The sequence below is a fragment of the Dermochelys coriacea genome, chromosome 27, assembly GCF_009764565.3.
Source record: "Dermochelys coriacea isolate rDerCor1 chromosome 27, rDerCor1.pri.v4, whole genome shotgun sequence".
NCBI classification, from domain to species: Eukaryota; Metazoa; Chordata; order Testudines; family Dermochelyidae; genus Dermochelys; species Dermochelys coriacea.
Window position 1 is genome coordinate 9,330,693 of NC_050094.1, and position 22,043 is coordinate 9,352,735.

Here is a 22,043-nt window from a genome sequence, read left to right on the forward strand (position 1 = left end):
TTTTAGCCTGGTATATTATGCCAGTCTAGGTAAAGCAATACAGCTTTCCAGTGTGGACATGACCCCTTAGAAAGGAGAACACCAAAGACCATCCAGATGGAAAAACTGTTGTTTCTAATTCAGGAGGGGGGCATGCTTTTTAGATATTCAGCCAATGGCCTACCTTGATAGGTTTCACTGTGCTGTGGGAGATTTTTTAGATGACTTGAAATCAAAGTACCTATTGTAGTTTGCAAGAACTATGATAGAATGCAAGCACCCCGCTGGAATTTTATTTGCCTAAAATTCCTCCTGTAGTTTGTTGGATATAAAGTATTTACAGTATGCTTTGAAAAATTTCTGCCCAAGTGAAGTGAACTGTTCATATGTAGCTTGTAAAGCTTGTTGCATGCTTTGGGATACTTGGCTGGAAGGCACTGTATAAATCAGTTATTGACTCTGGTAATCTCACATGAATGGGAGTGGCTTTGGCTGTATCTCACTTTCATGAGAGCCTCTAAAAAGGTAGACCTCTTGCATTAAATGTTTAGATTCTTTGAGCTAATGAGCTCAAAATTGTAACAAACTCCTTGATGTGCCCACATATCACAGCACACACAAGTAAAATTTCTCCACTGTATGATACCTGTAACAGCCAGGCATAATGAGATAAGTGTAGCATCAGTTAAGCCTTAACTTTGATGTTTATCTAAGCTCTGTCCATTTGTTAGATCCTTAAAGGGACACAGTTAATCTTAAGAGTTGACGTTTCAAAAGACTTCAGTGTCTGATTAAACTGCATGTCCTTGAACTTTTAAAAACATTTTTCTGCTCCCCTTTTTTATAAGGTTTAGCTCTGCAAGGGAGAAACTATAAGGGGGATTGTGAAATAAACTATATACAAATGCAAAACTACTGGAAATATTTTTGCTAACTTCTGTTTGTATATTAGGTGTTGTCTCTAACTATATTGGGTACACAATTTCCAGCTAGAAATGTCTTGCTGATGTCCCTTTAATGATTTTTAGTAAGTTTGTCCAGGGATCTGATATGTCCTCCTGCAGATGATAAAGATGAGATGGGCACTTACTTTTTCTTCCTACAACTCCCTAGAAAGCTATATTTGCTGAGAGCCCAATGCTAATATGATAGGGATAGAGTCCAGAGTTCTAGTATAAAAAACAAACTGAAAAAGCACCGACTTTAATGATCAGGTCACACTTGACCTGAGTGAGTAAAAGGGACTATACAAAAGTTGTTAGTGCAGCAGTGAGAGACGACCAAGTGGGTCTCTGAGATATAGCGACGGTTCTGTTATCTTGAGTGGCTTTGCTGTCGCATGAAAATTGAAAGCCCTCAAACTTGACTCTTGTCAGCTGTGTAGTTAGCATTGGACCAAATCCAGAGCCGACAGCCAGGTGGCAGGGCTGTTTGGACTTAGTGCAATAGGATGATAATAGAACTGCTGTAAACAGGACACTCCACCCTGCCTCGACTTCTCTCATGCACCCTCTTTATCATGCTGGAAATGTTGTTTTACTGTCTCCAATGCTTTTTTTTTTTTAGGCCTATTCACTTTGACTTGGAGGGGTGGGGGGCACCCCTCATCCAACACAAGCCCTGCCATCTGACTGCCTCCATTCCCATACCCTTCCCCCATCTTAGATTGCTACTGCCTTTAAGGGAACAACACTGTCCACTTGCAGAATTGACCTCCTGCAGTGGCAGGATGCTCCATCCGAGAGAAGGAATCGAGGTTCGGCCACTCACATATTGAATAGACATTCCCTCCTCAGGACTTTAATCTGTGCATTTGTGGTTCCTCTGTGCAACAGGCATAGCTGTCTTAAGAGACCATGTTCATGCCCACACTCATTTCTTATGTATGCTGTAGAAGTCATTTTAGAATGGAGCAGAGCTGACATTTGCCAGACCAGCCTCACAATCCAATTGAGTGTTTGCATATGGAAAGGCATCCATCCTCGTGTATCAGCCGGTGATGGCTATAGCAACACAGTGGACCTTCAGTGGTGGTGTAAAAGGAGTTTCTGGGATCCATAGGTGCCAACTCAGTGGGTGCTCCAGGGCTGGAGCACCCATGGGGGGGAAAACCCATATCAGCTCTCCCTCCCCATGCTTCCCACCTGCCATGATCAGCTGTTTCACGGTGTGCAGAAGGCTCTGGGGGAAGGAACGGGGATGTGCTGTGCTCAGGGAGGGAGTGGGGAGAGGTGGGAAGGGGATGGGGAGGAAGGGGTGGATTGGGGGCAGGGCCTGGGGCAGAGTGGGGGGTTGAGTACCTGCCAGCACATTGGAAAGTCAGCACCTGTGCTGGGATCTCTGGGATATAGTGGACTCTGGGGTGGTGGAGATGGGGATGGGGGTTGTCCAATTATGGTAGCATGTTTCCTCTCTTCTGCCAGAAACCTATTCTTGGGGACTAGCATGAGTTGAAGAGACAGCTGATGCCATATATAATTGAGATGCAAGTGATGCAGCCTGTGGGCAGTGACTCACTGAAAGGAACTGCTAACACTTGGCAGGTTTTTAAACTAGAATTAGGGTGGTGGTTTTTCTCAGACTGAGAGTTGTTTGAGGCAGGGACCATGTTTTCACAATCCCATTTGAGAGCCAGGTCCTATTGCGGTACAAATATGAAATCTTTTCCAGCCCTACCACAGGCCTCTATGGCAAGCTGCTTTTTGTTTCTGTTTTGTCTCACCTGGAACTCAATTTCCATTACTTAAGTCATTTTTAGATGACACAGATTAGGTTGATAGAGAATCTCACCGGAAACACAAAGGTTAGTAAACAGATGGCAGCCATTTCCGAGCACTTAGAATACCATGTGGCAAGGACTGCAAGCCTTTGTATATTGAATCATTTGGTTACTAGAATATTAGTACTGGAATTATTAGAAATATTAATACTAGAATACAGGCTTAATTTACACTTTAAAACCAAGTGCTAAATTGTTTTTACCCAATGTGCTCTGAATCTGGGGGGGGGGTGTATATATGTGTATGTGTATATAAAAAAACACCTGAACTATGGCTGTCCAAGGCCTCATTGACTCTTTGCCAAGAGGCCAATGCACTGATTCTAATTTGCATATTAAGTTACATGTTTAATCAAACTAAATGCAAACAACCCCTAGTGTTGGCTTCAGCTTGCATGTTCCTTTATAGAATAGAAAATGCTCATTTGACTTCATCATTAATAAAACCCTGCTGTGTTCTGTTCCTGCACAGCAGTTCCAGGGAGAAGGGGACTACACTGTACTGTCAGGCCACACATGGAGTGCACACCTACTTTAGAGCTGACTAGGAATGTAATATGCTGGGGGGTGAGGTTGTATGTAACATCTCCCCTCTTTCAGTGCGTCTGCCAAGAGAGAAGTTTGGCATTCTGTACTCTTAGCTGTTGGCATGAAATGGAAGCACGTCTGCACACACAGTTACTGACATGGGAACTTATACTGGTGGTGTTTACTGAAGCTTTTCTGTTTGTCATAAAGCTGCAGTTGTGAAAATATTGCTCTCTGAATAGGCAACAAAGTCATCCAGTGGACTGAGCATGAAACAGAGCCAGGACTTTTCTGAATTTTAGTTCTGGCTGTGACACTGACCAAGTCACTTACCCTTCCGCTTCATATTTGCTCTGTAAAATGGGGATATGTATTTACTAACCTCCCTTAATGCTTGCATAGCACCTTTCATTGGAGGATCCCAAAGTGCCTCAAGTAAATTTTTCTTTTGTTACAGATAGGGAAAATGAGGCACACAGGCTCCAGCTTGCATGCAGTGTCATTGTTTTAGATTAGAACCCAGGTTTTCTGACTCAGTAGTGTACTTTGGGCCACTAGGCAACATTGCCATGAGGGCTTAATAGATGTTTGCACAGTACAGCATTAATGCAAAAATATTGTAGATGTGCCAAGTATTTCAGTATGCCATTGAGCTGTGACTACCTTCAATTCTTAAGTTAGATTGGAATTTCTGGTCAACCGTCTCAAGCAGCTACTTCAGCACTGAAATAAAAGTTCCTGCACTAAGAAAAGAATCTTATTTTGATAAACATTAGCATAGATCTCTGTAGTGGGGGCATTTAAGCAGATTTCCCTTTCCTGACCCAACTAACCACAACCATGGTGACTTCTGACAGTTGATCATGAGTAACAGGACTTTCATTGTTGTCTAGATTCAGGCTGGGAGATGGCAAGTGAGGGCATACAAGCTTCTGCTACTATAATGGTGTGAATGCGGTGGATTAATTAGGAATAATAGGACTTCTCTTGTTGCTTCCAGTAACTGAACTAATTTCTCTATCCCTATCTGTGCATTCTGGTTGCTCTCATCATCCCTGAAATGGGTTTTCACTTGGTTGCACTGTATCAAATGGAAGACATTTAAAGCACTAAGTGTTAGGGGCAGAGACTTAATTTTTTTCTGCTTTTTCCTTCTAGCTAGTGTCCCATGTGCTACTGCTGTTGAAAAGACATGCCGGACCAGAGCGCCCAGAGTGAGGCGCACCTCTTCGCTAGATACCATCCTTGGATCGTACCTCCTAGGACAGTGGCCACGGGATGCTGATGGAGCTTTTGCTTCATGCATGAATGACAAAGCTACCCAGGTATGGAAGGTACCTTTGCAAGGTCTGAGGTAGGGGGAGGGTTACATAATGCTGGACTGGGGCTGCATAAACTGATTGTTAGAGAAGGCCTCAAGCTTTCTTCTGTTCCGCTGCAACATTTTAGGAAGACCTTCCCCTCTCACTACTTAGCCTCACTTCAGTCTGGTTTGGTGTGGAGTTAAATTCTCTTGGCCTTGTTTGTAGGCAGATGGCCTCTGGTGCTTTGCTTCAATACGCTCAGTGTTAGGGGTAGTTGTTGGGTTTTTTTTTGGTGGCTTGCAGCTCTGGGCCAAATCTTTATATAACACTCATGGGCTCTGTGCCACAGCAAGAAGTCAAGAGTGCTCCCACAGAGGACTTGCTCAGTGCGAGCCACACAGCACTCTGCTGTAGCATGGAAAGGCTCCAGACTTTGAGGAACTCTTAGCAACCCATAAATATTACTGTATGGCAACAGATACTGGTTCTGCATGTGGAGATGTGGAAGAATTTAGAAGGATAAGAGCATCTGTTCACTTAACCAGCCATTTATTTAGCACATTAAAACTGTTAATGGAGTGTTCATTCTCTAGCAATTTATTACTTAGTGGGCTGTTTGCAGGAAATTCTCAGCTGGTTTCTGAGTTCCGTTGTCCTCTTTAAATGTATTCTTGCCTGTTCTTGTCTCTGCTGCAACAAGCAGTTCAGGGGTTGGAGGGCATTCTGAACAGAAAGGGAAGGAATTCCTTTGCCTTGTACCTTTGGGGTGGGAGATGGTCTCTTAAAGCATATTGGCACCAGTAAGGAAACGTAACCCCAGTGTTTAGGATCTGCAACTAAGAGATTAATTTTTTAGGCATTTGATCTGCTTTCCACCGGTCTTCTCCACAGTATGTTAAATGCTGATATGTTCATTTGACCCTTACTTTCAATGTGGATTTAACCAGTGTGATGCCTAAAGCAAGTTATGCCAATGAGGTAACAGTACCTTCCATCTGACTGACTGAAAGCTTTTTGCAAACAAGAGTAAAGGATGCCTCCCAGCACACCTGTGAAACAAGTAGTTATCACCCACTATTTTGTAGATGGGGGAAACTGACCGTTAGCAATTTCCTGGGGAAAACTAGTCTAGGCCAGGGCACTGGTAAAATACTGGCTTAAGCCTGATTTAAACTGGGAAAAAATTGCATCAGTATCCAGCAAGATCAGCAAGCATAGAATGAATCTTTTCAAATCTGGGATACATCCATTCAAAACAATAGGAATAGGCTTGGTCTCTCCAGTGCATCAAAGTTGGTTGTCTGCTACAGAATGTGACATGGCCAAATGGACCTGGACTGCTAGACTGCAACTCTCTGTGCACCTGATTGCTTAATACTTCAAGCCTACCACTCTGCATTATTGTTTTCATATAATTGAATGTTTTCAACTTCAAAACAATATTGAAAACTGAAATGAGTCACGACCTGTAGAACTTCCTTGAGAAAATACTGAACCAAAATGTATAGGCATTCCAGTGTTCAGTATTATAATTACATACATTAGTAATATGCCCACTGCAATTTTACTTTTCTTTTGTACAGCTCTAAATTAATCTACTGCCCTATGTAGCCACAATTTGAATATATAACTAAAACTAAATGTAATGCGGTGTGCATTAATGAATCCATTTTTAAAGTAGAAAATGCCTTAAACAGGGACTAACTTGTTTTTCCTAGGGTGGTAAAATCCATGATTTTACCTGCTAAAAAACACCTCTGGTAAATACCATGCCATCCTTGGAAACTGAGACACAGGTTGTGACTTGCCTAGGTCACACACTAAACTTGTGGCAGAGCTGAGAATAGAGCCCAAGCTTCGTAGCTGCCAGTCCTGTGCCTTATCCATATCATGTTCCTCCACCTGTCATCCCATTCTAACTTTTACTGAGATGCAGGATCATCTGTGTTGCTGTTCTGCAATTTGTCAGACTGAATTTTTCAGTGTCTTCAGGCACAATGAAGAGGGCTCTCTGGAACTTCTGGTGGCCAGTGCATGTTTATACCTTTCTTTAAATAGCTACTGATCAGCTGTTTTGCAACTCTGAGGATCTGCTAGCTTAAGGTGGTTAAGTGAGATGCAGCTGCAGGTGCTGAGTGTGGGGGCGAGGATGGCAGCAATCTACATGATTGCAGCTTGTGGTTTCAGCTTTCTTGCTGCACAAAGCATTTTGTCCCTTCTCACTGTGAGAGGGAAGTGGTTTTTGCCACAGTTAGTACAACAGGTTCTGTAATTTCCTTCTCTGCTGACAGACTTGGCCCGAGAGAGGTAGGAGGCACATGCATGCTCAGTCTTCAGGGGTTCTCACTCCTGAAGGGTTTTCTTCCTTTTTAGGCTCTTTAAGCAGTGCTAAGTGCTCTGGTGTTAAGGTTCTCTAGCCCTTGGAGTACAGAGCCTGGTGTAGATATCTGGAGCCCACTCAAGTGGTGAGGGATCCTGAGGGAAGTCCAGTGACTGGAAGAAAAAGGAGACCAAATGCAGTTTGGGACTATAACACCCCCACATCTACTATGAGGGTCCAATAGCATTTTACAAACAACTTGGACTAAATTGTCTTGAATATCCTTCTTAGCATTGGTTCATAAGTACATGAGGTGCCCAGCATTTTAAGAGGCTGAATTACTTTAACCCCAGAGCAGTAGCAGCCCTGGCAGCTGCAGTTCAAGCATCCCCATCAGTGTCCCTGCGGCTCTGACCTGGGTGGCGAACGTGGGTTTGGGTCAGTTCCATGCCCATTCAGTCTTTGATCTGGCAGACACGAGTTTGTTTCATGGAAACCACTAAGTAGCAAATTTCAGGCGTTGCAGGGAACAGAATTCTTCGCTTATTTGAAGTGGGCCACTGGATCCAATCTGCCAGCACAAGAGGACTTCACTTAAGTTTTTGGTCTAGTGACCACCCTTCCAATCTGCATGCCACATCAGGCTGCTGCTGCAATCCCAAAGAGGAGCCCCTGTGTAAAATCAAGTTTGTTGGTGGAAAAGCAGCATGCTAAACTACCAGTGGTATGGGTCCTAAGGAGTCCAGTTCAGCCTCTGCTGTTCAATGAAAGCTAGAGCAGTACCTGTAAATCAACTGTATCCAGCTATAAAGCTTAGTCTGTCAGCAGAAACCTTGTACTTTCTGGATAGCTTGTCTTGTTCCTCTAGCTTGGACTGTAACCTTTTAAGCAACTTTCTGCAGAGAGGATTCTGCAGCCTTAGTGACTCAACAGGGCTGTTTTTAACAGCTGCTGTTTTTGCAATGACCTCTCCAGGGAGGTCAGTTGCATTGCTTGGAGAGGAACTGTTCTCAGGCCTTTGCACCTTCTGGCAGCTTGTCCAGGGAGGGCTGAGGAGGAAATTAACATCAGTCCCTCCCACAGAAATAGCAGGGAGGGGAATGACTGGGATGAGTGGTTTATGGTGAGTTTAAATGTGGTGGTGGGGATGTATTTGAAAGTGAGGTACCTTGGGACTCGTTTCTGATCCTAATATCTCATCCATGAGAATTTAAGTTCACTGTACTTCCAGTGCAAGGAAATTCACACGCTTCACCTAGCCGGAGTTTGGCAAACCATTTCTTTGATGATTGAAATATAGTTGTCTCTTGAAAAACAGTTCTGTAAAATGTTGGGGAAACAGAACCTCAGCACCAAGTTCAAATTTGCTCAATTTACGGTCAGTCCTGCAGACTCAAATGCGATCCGAGTCAAGCCAGATTCTTGCATTGCTCATGCATCAGAACCAATACAAGACTCTGGTAGCCAACTTCTGCTTTTGGTTACATGTATGAACTTCCACTCAATTTTTATTGAGGTTGGACAGGTGTAATGGGGAAGAGAAATCTGGCCTAGCAATCAGAACACAACAATTTGCTCTGAGCGGTGCTAACTGCTAGGCTAACATGAGTGAAAAGGAAAATACATACATCACTCCTGTCACCAGATCTGACTGGGTACATGTGGGAGGTAGGAAATGTCATTTGTACCTGCCTGCTTTTTTCCCTGGCTATGCATAGCAATATTATTCATCACTGATATCTGAGCAGCTGACAAAAGATAAAGCCAGTGGCTTGAGTGGTTCTCTCCTTGCCTATCCCAGTGCAGGAAGAGGTAGATTCGAAGAACCACAAGTTCATACAAACATTGCTTGATCTCAGAGTATTAACATGCAACTATTTTCTGATCTGTTTTACTATGCATAGTAGTACTGTTACCCGAAACTGTTAATCCAGAGCTGAAGGAAAGACTGAAATATAAGTGTGAATGCACAGTACTTGTTCACTTTTCTTCCTAGTAGGCCTTATCTCCTGCCTAGAAGACAGTAAATTTGGGTGCAGTCCTAAATAATCTCTCTTCCCTTCAGACTCCAACATCCTGGCACGAAGTGGAAGTCGGGAAGGCCAGTGCCAGTACTCATAAGCGTTCTGCATCTTGGGGTAGCATGGATCACCGCAGAGAGGTAAACAGACCCCTTCTACAACTTAGCAACCAATACAAATCTTACTCATTATGGACCATACCTTGCCCATAAGTGCGGAAAGAGTGTAACTGAAGCTGAGAGATTAAACTCCCATGTGCACTCATTAGCCCTTAGTTTGAGGGCTGCATGGCCTAAGCAAATATTCTAATTGTGTCCATAAATCTTACATGGCAGGTCAGCATGCTCTTACCACCCCACCCACCCTTTTATTTGATAAACTGCAAGTCCCTCCTCTAGCCAGCTTCCCTTGTAAGGGGGTTGACTATAGCTTAGTGCATCACTTGTAGAGAGGCCATGCCCATAACACCAACTCTTGCAGTGAGCTCCATTGAGTCCTGGTTCAAGGCTGATGCTGTAAATGAAAGACTATTACTCCAGGACTTCTGGAAAGGGAAAGCTGTCTACACCCTTCTAAAATAGGGGAGTTCACTATTAAATCTTTGGAATAACTTCCTCCCCACCCTCTGAGAAATGTCCAAGGTTTGTTCTAGCTTGACTGAATGTCTCTCTTGTAACTGCCTATGGGGGAAAAATGGGGAGGGGATGGTGAATTTTGGTTGAGCCCTGTTTCCTTGTCCAGTTCTATATACGCTGAATTTGTTTGCTAGATTGCTAAACTGAACGCAGCTCCAGCGAACTAAGCTAAGTGGCAAGGAGAAGGACCGGAACTCCCCACTCCAGGGGGATCATGCTGTCCTTGGATCAGTCAGGGTACGTTTCATGTTTCCCCTTCCCAATCTGTTTTGCAGTGTACCCTAATGAGGCTGGGGAGCACAGTCCAGTTCTGCTGCCAGATTACAAATCCAGTTTCTAAGTGGTTCTCAGTTTTGTTTAAATTCTAATATCCAGTGTGTTTTAAAAAACAAAACCTTCCCCATGTGCCCCCAAAGGCTTTGGACTGCAGGCAATGGGTTTAATATACACACTTTCCTATCAAGGCTTTCCCCAATCAGCTGGCTTCCTAGAACATCTTGGTTGAAAATTCAGAGCTATGGGAGATAGACACAGCTGTGCTGGGAGATCTGTATGAGTTTGTGTGGCTGCAGTGTACCCCTGCACCTCAGTCTGACTCTGTGTTGTCACAGGACTCCCCTCCTGGACTCCCTCCTGCATCTCCTGTTTTGAGGCTCAACCCCTGCTTACATAGGAGCCTGGAAGGACTAAACCAGGAGCTGGAGGAGGTTTTTTGAAGGAACAAGGAGATGAGGAGCTTCTCAGGGTGAGTGTCCCTTCGGGTAGACTCTCAAGTATCAGGCTGGAAGGGACCTCAAAGTCATAAAGTGCAGTCCCCTGCACTAGGGCAGGACCAAGTAAACCTAGGCCATCCCTGACAGGGGTTTTTCCTAGCTGTTCCTCCAACAATGGAGATTCCACAGCCTCCTTGGAAGTCTATTCCAGAGCTTAACTACCCGTATCGTTGGAACATTTTTCCTAATATCTAACCCAAGTATCCCTTGCTGGAGATTAAGCCCATTTACTACTTGTTCTGTATTCAGTGGACATGGAGAACAATGGATCAGTCGTCTTTTTTCAATACTAAACAAACCCAGGTTTTTAACTTTTCCTAATAGATCAGGTTTTCTAAACCTTGGATCATTTTTGTTGTTCTCCACTGGACTTGCTCCAATCTGTCCACATCTTTCTAAATATGGTGCCCGGAATTGGACACCATACTCCAGCTGAGGCCTCACCAGTGCTGAGCAGAGCTGGACAATTACCTCTTATATATGACACTCCTGTTACTATACCCCAGAATATTAGCCTTTTTCGCAGCTGTCACATTGTTGACTTGTATTCAGTTTGATCCACTGTAACACCCCCCCTTCTCCCCTCCCCCAGGTTTTCAGCATTACTACCACCTAGCCCGTAAGTCCCTATTTTGTAATTGTGCATTGGACTTTTCCTTCCTAAGTGAGTTATTTTGCACTTTGTTGAATTTCATATTGTTAAATTCAGACCAGTTCTCCAATTTGTCAAGGTGATTTTGAATTCTAAGCCTGTCCTCCAAAGTGTTTGCAACTCTTCCAGGTTTGTCACCTGCAGATTTTATAAGCATACTCTCCACTTTATTATCCAAGTCATTAATGAAAATATTTAGTACCAGATGCAGGACTGACCCTTGTGAGACCTCACTAAATATACCCTTCCAGTTTGACAGCAAACCATTGATAACTACTCCTTGAGTGTGGTCTTTCAATCAGTTGTGCGCCCATCTTTTAGTAAGTTCATCTAGAGCACATTTCCCTAGTTCACTTGAGAGGGTCATGTGAGACTATATCAACTAACATTAAGATAATCATGTCTATAGCCTCTCCCCATCCACTGGGCCAGTAACCCTGTCAAGAAGGAAATTAGGTTGGTTTGGCATGATGGTCTGTTGACCTGAATACATCTAACTTACCTTAACATTCTTTAACATGTTCATTCTCTATCTTGACTTGTTCTTTCCCCCTTGTTAATTATGTTGAGTATCTGGCCACCTTTTTAGGGAAGACTGAAGGAAAACAGGCCTTAAATATCTCTGCCTTCTTGATGCCATCAGTTAATAGCTCTTTCCCTGCTAAGTAGAGGATTTACACTTCCCTTCATCTTTCTCTTGCTCCCTAATGTATTAAGAACCGTCTTCTTGTTGCCTTTCGTGTCCTTTGGTAGGTGTAACTCATTTTGTGCCTTAGCTTTTTCTGATTTTGCCATGCATATTTGTACTATTCTTTTGTACTCCTCAGTAATTTCTCAATGTTTCCACTTTATATAGGATTCCTGCTTGATTTTCAGGTAAAGAGCTCCTGACAGAGCCATATTGCCTCTTGCCATTCTCCCTGTCTTTACTTTGCATCAGGATAGTTCGCAGTTGTGCCTTTAACAACCCTAAGTGACTTTCACATGGTCACACAGTCTGTGGCAGAGCAGGGAACTGAACCAAGGTCTGTAGAGTCCCAAACCAGTGCTCTAACCACTTGTTTGTGGGTTTGTGCTTGTCATTAAAACTAGAGGAAGCAACCAAGGAAGTTTTCTGAGACTCTTAACTGCTTTGCCAATGGATGTTAGTGATTATCTGCTCATTTGTCAGTTCTCCACCTTGGGCCCTTTGGGTATGGAACTCCATCCCAGAGCTGACACTTAAGGCTGCACCCTGCTCCACATTCAAATCCACTGCTGCTGTGATACTTAAGAAATCAGCCAGTTAACTACAGTGTTGAGAATATGCTGCATTATTTTAAAAAGTGCATTAAATTATGGTAGTGGCCAAAGGTCTCAGTCAGAATCAGGGCCTCCTTGTGCATATGCAGAAGAGTCCCTAGATAGAGCTTTTAATCTAAAGGATTGTGCCTATACCAGTTCTGCATAGTTGCCTGTCCCTCCCCATTTGTATGTTGCTTGTCTAAGATTACATAAACTCTTCAGAGCAAGGGTTGTGTCTTTGTATTGGGCCAGGCTGTCAGTGTCCAGCAAGGCCCCCAGCCTGACTAAAGTATCTTGACCTTGCTGCAGCATAAATATTGAATTGTTGTCTAAGGTGCATGGCATTAAACTGGCAGGGAGAGGGAATTAGTCTGAAGGCTAGTAGAAATGGCTCTGTAATTCAGCACCTCTGTGTTCTGGATGGGTATATGATCTGCCCCTGCCTGTATACGTCCCAAAGCATGTGGTTGGAGCAGTAGGATTGCTTCAGTCAACGGAGATCTAAATGCTACTTGTAAATTCTGCCTGCCTGTGTGAAAGGGGGCTGAGGTTGGTTGCTGTTCAATACGCTTTCCTCCCTCTAGATTCTGGATGTTCCAGACGGCCACAGGGCACCAGCCCTCCCCAGAGAGGCTCTGAGGATCTTTCGCTGCTGACTCTGGAACCCAGCAGTAGCAGCTGCAGCAGCCTCTTTCCCCATCCCCTTCTGTGCCTCTCCGATCTTCTCCACACACCCCTGCAAGAGCAGCTACAGAGGAGCTTTCTTCTGCCCTGGAAGAGCCACTGCCTGACCCCAAGGAGAAAGGTAAATGGCAGTAGTTAGGCTCAACAGTAGCCTTCTCCCAGCATAGGGAGATATGGGAATGTGAAAGGTGATGTGAACGCATTAACCCTTTCAGTGCAGTGACCCAGCTCTCTCCACCTCCAGTGTATGTTGAATTGGAATTGTGGGAGCCCAGAAGTTAAGTAGGAGATGGGGAGTGTGGGGTGGGGTGTCATTGAGTAGGTGCTGGAACAAATTGGAGTTGCAAGGACTCTTCTGTGCATGGTTTTTTTTTCTCAGTCACTTGGGAATTCTCAGCACCAGGCTGACAGAGGGTACAAGTTAGTGACTGAATGCAGTTCTCATGCCAGGACTTTTGGACACTAGTGTGATTTTTGGGGAGCTTATCCTGTGTTGATTTAAAAGGGCTCTGTTGAATTCTTCTAGAATCTTCTCAAAAAAGTCTTCCTTCCCTGCTAGAGGATGGTAGCCCCTCTCCAGTCCTGGCCTTTGCCTCGTCTCCGCGACCTAACCACAGCTACATGTTTAAACGGGAGCCTCCTGAGGGATGTGAAAAAGTCCGGGCCTTTGAAGAGGCTTCGTAAGTATCAGAAGGGACGATGTCTTGAGGGAGAGTTTAAATGAGATGGTGCCAATGCTTATGTGGTTTCCCTTGCCTACATTGTACTGCGTAACTGTCACTCTCCCTCCTTGGCCTGACTGCAAGGAAATAAACCTCTAAAACAGATTGGAATTGGGGAGCAGCTTCTCCTGGGAAGTATGCAGACATTAGATGTGCTGCCCTCTTGTTGGGTGCAGAAACAATGAACCAGAGTGCTTCTGACACACTGGTGAACTCTTCTGTGAAGATGACCAGTGGCGCCTGCCTTCCTATGATACATACAAGCACTTTGCTTGCCTAACCAACATGCCCACTTGGCCACAAGGGTTGGCCCTCAAATAAACCAGCTCTGCTTTCCCCAACCCTCAGCAGGATGGGGCTGTTGACCTTACCTGTGCTATTGGCCACCCTTCCTGCTCAGCCTGTTCGTTGGCTCCCATAACCACCTTCTAGTCAGCCTGCTTCCTTTCTACTGGTCTCCAGCCCAATGGTTGAGTTGAGAACTGTAGAGAGGGCAAGCAAGAATGAGGGTTCCTACCATTGTCAAGGGTAACTTGGGTCTCATTCCATCTCCAGGCAGGTCCACGCTTAAAACGGTGTACCACTGTAGCACTTCAGTGAAGATGCTACTACACAGAGAGCTTCTCCTGTCTTCATAGCTACCACCACTCATGGAGGTAGATTAACTATGTCAATGGGAGAGCCCTTTGAGATAGCGCTGTCTACTCCAGGGTTAGGTCAGTATAATTGCGTTGGTCAGGAGTTTCACACCCTTGAGCAGTGCAGTTATACCAATGTACATTTATACTGTAGATCTGTCCCTAGAGTCTTGGTCTGCCCAGCTGCTCAGAGCCCTCACTCGTTGCTGGCCAAGTGCTTCCTTTGTGTTTCTGAAAGAACTAACAGATTATACCCTGCCTGGAAAGCGGCCAGCTTCGAAAGGGTTAAGACAGTAGGCAGTCTATGCCCTCCACACAACAAGCGTATACTATCAAAGCTGCAGTTGCTTGAACAGCTGTATGCTCTCTGAGGGCTCCATTCCTAACCCATTTCCTTTTGTTTCTCTCCCTCCTTCAGATCCCCCAGCCCTGATCAGAATTTTCTGCCCTCCTGTCCTGATAAGAACAAAGTCCACTTCAACCCAACTGGCTCTGCCTTTTGTCCGGTCAGTCTGGTAAAGCCTCTCTTTCCAAACATGGGTTTCCTGTTCAGAAGCTTCCCTACTACCCCCAGCCCTGTGCCACCAGGCACATTCACCTCCTGCCAGTCCACTGCCCCAGGCCCATTCCTTGGGTCGCGGAAAGACTCCGCAGCAGATGGCTTTAGTGAGGTCTCTAAGTCACCTCCACTGAACTTTGAACACTGGAAGCGCACCCAGACAGAAGAGAGTGTCCTCTTTCATAGCTCTCTTGTAGTCTGAGGCCTTTGGGAGATCCGGCACAGCAAAGCATCTGTGGTTCTTCGGTGCATCTTAAACAGCCTGTGGTGCCTTGAAGTTGAGACTTGAGTGTTAGATGGGCAGCCCTGGGACTGAAAACCACAGCAAGTTTCCTCCAGAGCGACGGTGAAAACTGTTAAGTATAATGTGCCACAGGACTCTTTGCTGCTGGAGCAGTTCCTTTCTTCGAGCCCCCAGTACTTAAAGCACTTTCCTCTCCTGTGTTGAAATGTCATTTTTTTCAGTATGATTGTTTTGCTGTCAAAGAGCAGCTGGGACTCTGCTGCTGGTGAGCAGCATGCAAGCTACCTAGCTCTTCAATGAAATTCCTTGCTGCAGGTATTCAGGGGACATGGGAGTTTCCTAGCACTTCCCCACAGTTGTCACATGGACTTCCTGCACCCAGGGGGAGGGAGGCCAGTAGCTTGGCTGCCTCTTGGAGAAGCTGGTAGAACCTGGCTTAGCTGATTCCAGCTATCTGAATGTATTGGGCAGAATTTGACAATGCATCTGCTCTCTATCAAAGGCAGCTTGAGTCACTTAGAGCACCCAAAATACAGAAGAGAACGATGTGAGGGGCTTGGAAGTGAACTGTAGACAGTTCCACTACTGGATATCTGAATCCTTTGAAATAGCTACCTAGAGCTTTCAGGAGCCTCTTGGAATGCTTTGCTGTACAAAGATAGAGAATGCAGATCAGATACCTGCCAGTGCACCTTCAGGAACCTCTGTTTGCAGAGGACCTGTACTCTGGGAAGCTTCTTACATGACAGAGGATGAATAAGTAGAGATGTGGAACTGTCTGCATGGCTTGGTAGGTAGTAGAGAGCCTCTCAGACCCCCACAGCCTTTTTTCAGGGGAAGGAGATGGAAATCTAAGTCCAAGCAGCATACAAAAGGTTTCCATGGACTTGTGGGAAGTTGCTGCTAGTAGAGATGTTACATGCTGCTTTCCAACCAAATGCCATGGACAACCTGACTGGTTCTGGTATTGTTTGCATGTGCAGAGGTGGAGCTGGGGATCAGAACCATTTTGTCTCACTGCAGAAAAACTTTATGCACAGACATAAGATCATCCTAACTGGGCTGGAGTCTGAGATCCTGCTAGACCCAGAGATGCTTATCCCAGCACAAAGCCTTATAAGGTAAAACTTTAACATGAGGAATTCTGATTGTAATGCCTCTTGAAAATGAAAGTATTTGATTTGTGTTCTGTTGCTAAGGCTCTGGGTTCTATTGAACCCTATTTTCTTGTATCTGATGTAGAAACTCTATTTTCTTCCAAAGACACTATTTTTGCAGTTGTTTGAAGTTTGTATTTTGTATGTATTGCAAAGCTTAAAGGAGGAATGTTAGCCTTGGAGTTTTTCTTGTCTTGTGTTCAGAGTTTTTTTTGCAGATCTTGGTGTTGCCAGTAAAAAAAAAAAAAATAATAATAATATAATTCCAGGCACCTAAAGCTCCTTTTCTTTCTTTGGGGTTTGAGTGTATTTAGTCTAAACTGGAATCTGGAATCGACGGCTGCTGAAATGACAAATAGACTGGATAGACTGCATTTTCTGCTGCAATGGCCTCTAGCTGTTGATATGGTACCTTCAGCTTAGAATGTGTGCTTGCCAGCCCATTGATGGTGCACAGCAAAGGGAGTGGTTCAATACTATTTACCACCATCTGTTAGACATGCAATAGCTCCAGAGCATATGCTATACAAGAGACTGGCTAGTGTGCTGTACCTCAAGTGGTCCTTGTACTGTTTTTAGGCTTAGGACTAACTTTCTAAACTGTAGCCACATAAGTTCAGTAATGCTGAACAGCAGCTAGTGTTAAAATTGCTTCTCTGTAATGTATTAAAGATGTGTGTTCATCTTAGCAGTATGAATACAGCTTCTAAATTAGGCTGTGGAGAGGAAATGCAGCCGACTTGGAGGAAAACGCCTACATACATAAACTCTGCTTCATCCTACTGCATGAGCTGCAAAACAATCTACTTCACTTTAACTCCCTGAAGTTGGTCACGGCGTTTTAGTGCTGCACTGGGGGAGCTCTGCAGCTGTTGGTAGCAAAGGCTTATTGAAAATGTGAGAGGAACCTCACTAAGCCAGGTAACCATTTACCCAGTGAGGTGAGGATGCAGAGCGGAGGAAAGCTGCAGGCCTCAGCTCAGAACATATGTCAGATTAATTAGAGGAAAGTGCAGTGAACAAGGTTCCACCTTTTATTTCTATTTGGAAACCTTGAGTCCCTCTGTCCAGCTGTTCTTAAATCAGAATTTGATCTTGCAGTGGGGGGAATGCTCTGCTACCAAGAGGAGTTCCAAACTGCTCCCAGCTCTCCAGCTGTTGCCACCTTCTGATGAAGTACCACAGTCATGAGTTTGTGTGTTTGGCAGGGAGAGATGGGGGAAGTTTCTTTAAACTAACAAGCCAAGTAGCCGTAAACTTTTGATTGCTTATAAACGTAAATTCGAACAACCTCTTCCTGACACTGCAAGTCGTTCTACCTGCAGTTCTGCCAACACCACAATCTCTGACCTACACCTGCCATACTGCAGATTCTGGGGGAAAGGCTGTCAACCAGGCTAAACTGTAGGGAGAATAGAAATAGCAATTAGGCACCAGGAAATACATGTGCTGTACATGTGCTGCCCCAGGAATAGCTTTCTTTGCTGTGTTAATCTGTAAATCCATCATTTAACTCCAAATGGAGTGGGTAATAGAGGTTGCCATGCTCTGAACCCCACCATCACCCAGTGCTCTGGTTTGAGACATGTCATGGCTGCTGGTATGTGCTATGCATGGATTACAAGCTTGCTGTATGATTCAGGGAAGTAAGATGGAAAACTGGCCTTCTCATGGAACACTAAGCTTCTCATAAATGGCTAGTGCATTCATTTCTCTGCACCCCCTGCCTGAAGACTGAATGACATACTTCACCCCTCTCCTCCAGTGTGCAATTAAATCTTGATGGTAGTGCCCTGCTGGAGTACTCCTTTCACCAGTCTGCATTCCAGTCAAGTCTGGGATTATTTGAATAAAGAATCACTACTGAAAGACAGAAGCAGTGAGGGGAAAAAATGACTATAGAAAGGGGAAGCCAGCACTGAAAACGAAGGGGCCTTGTGTTTAGTTCTAGCTAGCTGGCCTGGTTCCTGCAATATGCTCCTCGGCCATAAACTCCACAGCCAGCTAGACTGATCATCCCTCCTCCTCCTGTACCCAGAGTTAGGACTGGATGCATGGTGTACTAGTTCTACAAAATGCCCAAAGCTTTCTGAGGGCTCTGGGCTGTCCTGTTGCTGTGTTGATGGTGAAATGTTTGGATTTGTGCACACAGAAAGCAGAAGATAACCTAACTGAATTGGATAAGATTCTGAATGACAGGGAGCTGTATGTAGACCAGAGCTAGCAGGTTCTGCCTGGCTAAGTAATGCAAGTTTGGTTAACCAGAGGAAAATACAATCCCATGCTTCCATCAGCAATATTTCATTTCTTGTCTAACCTGTAGTTGTTCATATAGAACTTCTGTTTTTGTTGCCAGTCTGTGGACAATGGGGAGACACTAAATTACATAAGAGCTCTTTATTCACAATCTAATTAGTCCCTGAACCTTCACTTCTGGAACTGAGTGGACAAAGATCATTTTTACAATTTGCAATATCCATGGGTAAATTTAGCAGAGTTCATTTAGGGAGGGGCTTGGAGATTGCAGGCCAACTTCATCTTGCCAGTTGTAGGAGGCACTATGACCTTTCAAAAAGCATTCACTGCCTCCATATATTTTTCTTCTCCAGAACCTCCCTAGTATAGTTGATCCTCCATCGTGTTCTTTAATATTAGAGAGGTGGGTCTGGTAACTAAAAGCCCTGACTCAAATTGAAAGGATGTAATTGGGTTCTAAAATCACAAAGCAGTTTCTGTACCCCTGTTTAAAATTAAGTTCTAATAAATATTCCTTCCCCCTGTTCTTATTGCCCTAATCATCTTAGAGTGTGCCACTACACAGGTCAGTTGGACTTGCTGGTTCTTGCATGGTAGCACAGTTCTGCACTGTTTAGCTTACAGACACAAGTGTTTAAATATAAGCTTTTTATTGGGATTCAACTTCATGGAGCCACTTCTGACACTTCTAAATTAGGGAAAGTACCACGCCTCTTTAAACAACATGACCACACTGACAATCAGCATACAACCCCTTCCAAACCCAGTACATGTCAGCTCCGCACTCCTGCAAAGATGGACTTAGTGAGGAAGTCAAACCTGTTCTCAGCTGCAGGCTGTGTGCTTAAAACTAAAGGGTTTTGCAGCAGTGGGGGGGGGGGGAGAGGAGGGTCAGCCTAGCAGGGGTAACCATTCTTGCTAGATGGTAAGAACAGCTTCAGATTAGGAGGTTCTAAAAGGTAATTACAGCAAACCAAGTAGTTAGCATTTTGCTATCTTGCACATTCAATCTCAACACCGCAATAGTTTCTAAAATCTATCTTCATGGTGAATCTCTGCAGAACAACCCCAACCCCATCCTGCTTTCTATAGATGCACCAAGATTCTGCATTGGTATTTCCCAAACCTCTGGATTTAGTGTGAAGAAAAGCAAATTGAACATCCTATGCTGCTAAATGCAGGCTGTGGTCCCTACACAAATCTCGAAGCAGAAGGCAGAGCTGTGGAAAAGTGCCTGTTGGAGCTAAGGTTTTCTTTTAAAAAGGGAGGGTGGGGGAAAGAGAACATTGCTTGTGCTGGTGCATGTTAATTGAAACACGGCAGATGCTCCTTTTTAAAAACATGAGGGATGAGAACCTGCAATGCAGTGTAATTGTAGTATTTGTAGATTTTGGGGGGGGGAGAGAGGGTGATTCATCTGTGGGCATGTGATAAGCCCTATGTGAGGGTGGGGAAGGTGGCTGTGCTTCAGGGTAGGATGAACACCTCGCTGAAGGTTAAGGGAACTGTCAGAGCTGATCTCACCTGCAATGCCCCTATGCAGTGCCGGCAAACGGCTCTGTCATGAGAACCTCTCCGATGAGGTGTCTCTTGCAGGGGGGTGTAGAACAGGCCCTATGCCTGCCCAGGTTCTCCCTTATGAGGGAAATGTCCTAGGGCCATCTTATGCCTGTTTTGTGACCCCAAAATGGATATCATGTAAGCAGGAAATCCCTTCTGCTTCATATCTATTTTCAGTTGTGTAGGGGTTTAAAGCCAGGGTTAGGATTTATCTCTGTTCATTGCTTTCTGGACAAGACTTGATACTATACATGAATAGGGTAATATGTACCACTTCTAGATGTACTGGACTAGACCGCTTACTCCTTACATAGGTAACGATGCTTTGTCTTTAGTGCCAGTAGCCTCTGCTTTTGGAACAGGAGAAACTAGGTTCTGACCCCAGCAAGACAAGAAGTGAGTAGTGGACTGAACTTCAAATGACCTGGGTTCAATTCCTATCTCAGCGAGACTCACTGTGCGAGTTAGGCAGGTTACTTTATTCTGCACCAGTTTTTATCAGCAGAGGAGAACTATGTGCAACAGAGGACTTTGTTTTGGGTTGTTTTCTAAATGTCCCCCGTGCTCTGGCTGTAGTAGAGATGGCAGCCTGCAGAAGTGCATCTGGCAGTTGGGGTGGAAGATGGTGCGGGTTGGGAAAGTCCCTCCTTCCTCAGGCAGTTCACGCTACAGGCGCAGAGCAGCTGCTGGGAAAGCTCTTGTTTCCTACATCAACGAGCTTACAGCGCCTGCTGGAAAACTTCCATGGAGCTGCCGACCACAGGCCTCAGCCTGCTGCTTTCAGTGAGGTGGGCTTAGTTCACGGCGGGGGGCTTGAAGATGACTTGCTCTTCTGTGGGGAAACGACTGCAGGGGGCAGAGCCCAAGTTGCTGAGGTCACAGGCTGCGGGTGCTGTACGAGGTACCCTGCCCCCGCCCTGTAGCCTGGGGCTAGTGCTTCACTCCTTCACAGGGGTGCAGGGAAGGCTGAAGTTGTGGCCCAAAGTGCGGTACGGTGGATGCGGGGCTGGTGCTACTGGAAAAGGAGGCGAGGTCATCCCCGCACATGGGGCCAGGGCATCTCACGTTGGGGGGGGGGCAGGGAGTCGGGGCATGTGTTCTACCACTTAAAAAAAACACACACCCAGGACATGTACATTGAGGTGACTGGCCAATGCACTAAATGGATGTGTCCCGGGCCACGGGGCCTTCTACAAGGGCTACTGGCTCACCCCAAATTCTACCGCCCCCCCCACCTGCTCTTCCTCCCTCCCCCACTTCTACGGCCCCCCCGCCCGCTGCCTCTTCTCCTCCCCCCACTTTCTACCGGCCCCCCGCGCCTGCCTCTTCCTCCCCCCACTTTCTACCGGCCCCCCCGCCGCCTGCCTCTTCCGCCTCCCCCCACTTTCTACCGGCCCCCCGCCGCCTGCCTCTTCCGCCCTCCCCCCACTTTCTACCGGCCCCCCCCGCCGCTGCCTCTTCCGCCCTCCCCCCACTTTCTACCCCCCCCGCCGCCTGCCTCTTCCGCCCTCCCCCCACTTTCTACCGCCCCCCCCCCCGCCTGCCTCTTCCGCTCCCCCTTTCTCCGCCCCCACCCCTCCTCTTCCGCCCCCCCCCCTTGCCTCTCCGCCCCCCCCTTCCCCCCCCTCCCCCCACTTTCTACCGGCCCCCCCGCCGCCTGCCTCTTCCGCCCTCCCCCCACTTTCTACCGCCCCCCCCGCCGCCTGCCTCTTCCGCCCTCCCCCCCCTTTCTACCGCCCCCCCGCCGCTTGCCTCTTCCGCCCTCCCCCCACTTTCTATGGGCCCCCCGCTGCCTGCCTCTTTCTTCCTCTCTCCCCCCACTTTCTACCGCCCCCCCGCCGCCTGCGTCTTCCCCTCCCCCCACTTTCTACCGCCCCCCCCGCCGCCTGCCTCTTCCGCCCTCCCCCCACTTTCCCCCCCCCCGCCTGCCTCTTCCAGGCTCCCAGGG

General features: G+C 46.0%; 1 protein-coding gene across 1 annotated transcript in view; it reads left to right on the plus strand.

The window, feature by feature from the left end:
- FAM117A (family with sequence similarity 117 member A) overlaps window positions 1-16,461 on the plus strand; it is a 29,027-nt gene extending 12,566 nt beyond the window's left edge. The window contains 11 exon segments of the mRNA XM_038385774.2: window positions 4,445-4,611; window positions 8,976-9,071; window positions 9,701-9,714; window positions 9,716-9,803; window positions 10,178-10,277; window positions 10,280-10,311; window positions 12,860-12,890; window positions 12,893-12,961; window positions 12,964-13,080; window positions 13,486-13,639; window positions 14,738-16,461. Coding sequence (XP_038241702.2) covers window positions 4,445-4,611; window positions 8,976-9,071; window positions 9,701-9,714; window positions 9,716-9,803; window positions 10,178-10,277; window positions 10,280-10,311; window positions 12,860-12,890; window positions 12,893-12,961; window positions 12,964-13,080; window positions 13,486-13,639; window positions 14,738-15,080 — 1,211 coding nt within the window. The 3' untranslated portion in view covers window positions 15,081-16,461.
- The last annotated feature ends 5,582 nt before the right edge of the window (window positions 16,462-22,043 follow it).